The sequence below is a fragment of the Ruditapes philippinarum genome, unplaced genomic scaffold (genome assembly GCF_026571515.1).
Source record: "Ruditapes philippinarum isolate M1 unplaced genomic scaffold, ASM2657151v2 ctg28166_1_1_1_1, whole genome shotgun sequence".
Taxonomy (NCBI): Eukaryota; Metazoa; Mollusca; class Bivalvia; order Venerida; family Veneridae; genus Ruditapes; species Ruditapes philippinarum.
Genome location: NW_026863210.1, coordinates 1 through 2,618, shown reverse-complemented (window position 1 = coordinate 2,618; position 2,618 = coordinate 1). Strand labels below are relative to the sequence as shown.

The window sequence follows — 2,618 nt, the reverse complement described above, 5'->3', positions numbered from 1 at the left end:
CAAAAGTTGAGAGGTCACTTTCTTCAACAAGAGCGTTCAGTTATCACATGTGTCGCCTCATGATGGCCAATTTCATGTTGGGACAAATTTTGTGACAGAAGGACAGACAGATGGACAGTGCACAACTAGACTTGGTACTGATCATTCCTGTAAAGTTTGGATAAAATTGCACCAGTAGTTTATGAGGAGTAGTCCGGACAAGCTTTTGTGTATCTGGCAACACACAGAAAAAGAAACCTTTTTATCAAATGGCCATAACTCGGCCAAAAATCATTCAACCGGAAAACCCTTGCAATATGCGCAAGGACTTGAGCTACAGATCAATCCTGTAAAGTTTCATAGAAATTGCATTAGTGGTATAAGAGAAGTAGTCCGGACAAACTTTAAAATTAAAAAATATTAAAGGGCCATAACTCTGCCAAAAATCATTGAACCGGAAAATGTTGACAATATGCACAACTAGACTTGGTACTGATCATTCCTGTAAAGTTTGGATGAAATTGCACCAGTAGTTTATGAGAAGTAGTCCGGACAAGTTTTGTGACGGACGGACAGACAAACAGACAGACAGACGGACAGACAGACGACGGAGAAGTGATCCCTATATGTCGCCACTACTCCGTAGAGGCGACACAAAAATGACGAACAAATATATCCTTCATGTCTAACCTCAACTCCCTTTGATTGCCTTTGACCTTTCTCTTGAAAATAATGATAGTTAAAACAATAATTAGCTAGAGATTATGTTTTCATAAATTGCAAATTGAAGATAACAGATATGAAAATGTTACTATAGAAATGCAGACTATGTAAAATAAATATGCAGTATAAAAGTTGTTGAGTCAGAATGCCATTTTGTTTAAAGTTGTCCGTATTATGTTGACATAAAAAACAACACTTTAGGTTGATTTTATGGCCAACTAAAACATGTTCAATCAATTCATGTCATCAATTTCGGTACGATTTATCTAGGTAAATAAAGTAAGCACTGGATCAACGTTACGTTATACTTGCTAGTTAATCTGTTCTATTTTATTTTGTATTACTTTATTTTGTATTACTTTGTATATTATACTTGGTTTCTGATCTATCATACGCTTTTCTTTGTGATAATATGTTGTGCGTATATCATATGTTTACATTGTACTGTAAATGGTAAAAGGCAAACTTATTACCAATAAACTAAACTAAATGTAAAATGAATATATTACATGGACGAATGAGCGTATATAATTATATCAAACATGCGAGGGTTATATGTCACGTGACTGATTATAATTCCATGTGATTGGATATGTATGTGTTTGGCGGGGATGGGATGGGTTATTTCCAATAATTGCCCTTACAAAATGGTCCCTCTTTAATTTCGGCGTATTCTCGTCCAATCTAGCCCGAGAGACAGGTCTTCGTGTATGCTCGGGTTCCAGAGGAACTATCTTAAAATCTTGATTTAAAAAATCTTCTTCAGTTTTTTGCTTTTCGTCAAAAAATCGAACCTTAGGACCAGGGGTGCCTGCTTCAGAAAATTTTCTCGGGGAAGGAGAACGAAGGAACATTTTTGGTGTTTGTTTATCCGTTATATCAGGCATATCTACAAATAAATCGTCTTCTTCCATTTCTTTTTCAGTTACAGACGGCTTTGGTGTTTCCGCTGCATATTTCTGCGAGTGCAAAAATTACGTCACTTAAAGCAGTTATGTAATATCTGTGGTTGTCCTTACATAATAAAACACTGATACCTCACATATATGTATAGACTATCAAATTATAAACTATAAACTTCCCAAATATTTGTTTAAATGCTTAAAAATATTTGGGGAAAAAAGATTTTTTTTCACTTCACGAAAAAAATAATTTCATGATCAGAATGGATAATGCTTTCTTTTCATGCCAACATTGGCAAATTTGCACAATAAGTGATATATCCATTTATAAATATAAGATTTCTAAAAGAACATTCAGAAAACATGCGTTCTTATATACATTTATCTATATACAAATTTCCCATTGTAGTTTTATTAAATAATCAACCTGTCAGCTTAAATACTATCCTATAATATTGAAAATAATAATTTCTTAATTTCTACTATGTTAAGAGCACAAGCAATTAGCAGTATCAAAATTGTTGACAAAAACTTCATATATAATATTATAGTAATCTATGTAAGTTTTTTTTACATTACATACCCGTCTCAATGAATCATAGAAATCTGTCATATCTCGGTAAACTTGCGGATGTATTGTTCGTCTCCGGGTGTGATTTTTACCCGTATTGATTTTCGGATCTGAAACATACATATTTAACTTTTCTTTATTAAAATTTTGCTATCATCGTCCTATACCCACGATTGATAAACATGTCACATAACATGCAATCAATGATAATGGTTCGGCCGTGGGTATCCGACGATGTTTTGCTATTTGCACTTTAAAATACACTGCATCTGTCTCAATATTTTGTATAGCAATAGTGCAATACAAAACTAAACATCTAATGAAATACCGGAGAAGTCATAAAAACTTAATTATTTTTAATAACTTCACTCTTCTTCAATTATTAATTTAGAAGTTCAATTAACAAAACTTCAATATGTTAATTATGGAAAAAATAAAATTGG

General features: G+C 32.9%; 1 protein-coding gene across 1 annotated transcript; it reads right to left on the bottom strand.

Moving 5' to 3' along the window:
- Positions 1–639: 639 nt before the first annotated feature.
- Positions 640–2,279, bottom strand: LOC132721484 (uncharacterized). Its single transcript, XM_060705796.1, has 2 exons — positions 2,188–2,279; positions 640–1,661 (listed from the first exon to the last, which is right to left on the bottom strand). The coding sequence occupies exons 1-2, from the start codon at positions 2,215–2,217 to the stop codon at positions 1,254–1,256; spliced, it is 438 nt and encodes a 145-aa protein (XP_060561779.1). The 5' UTR covers positions 2,218–2,279; the 3' UTR covers positions 640–1,253.
- Between the last annotated feature and the right edge of the window lie 339 nt (positions 2,280–2,618).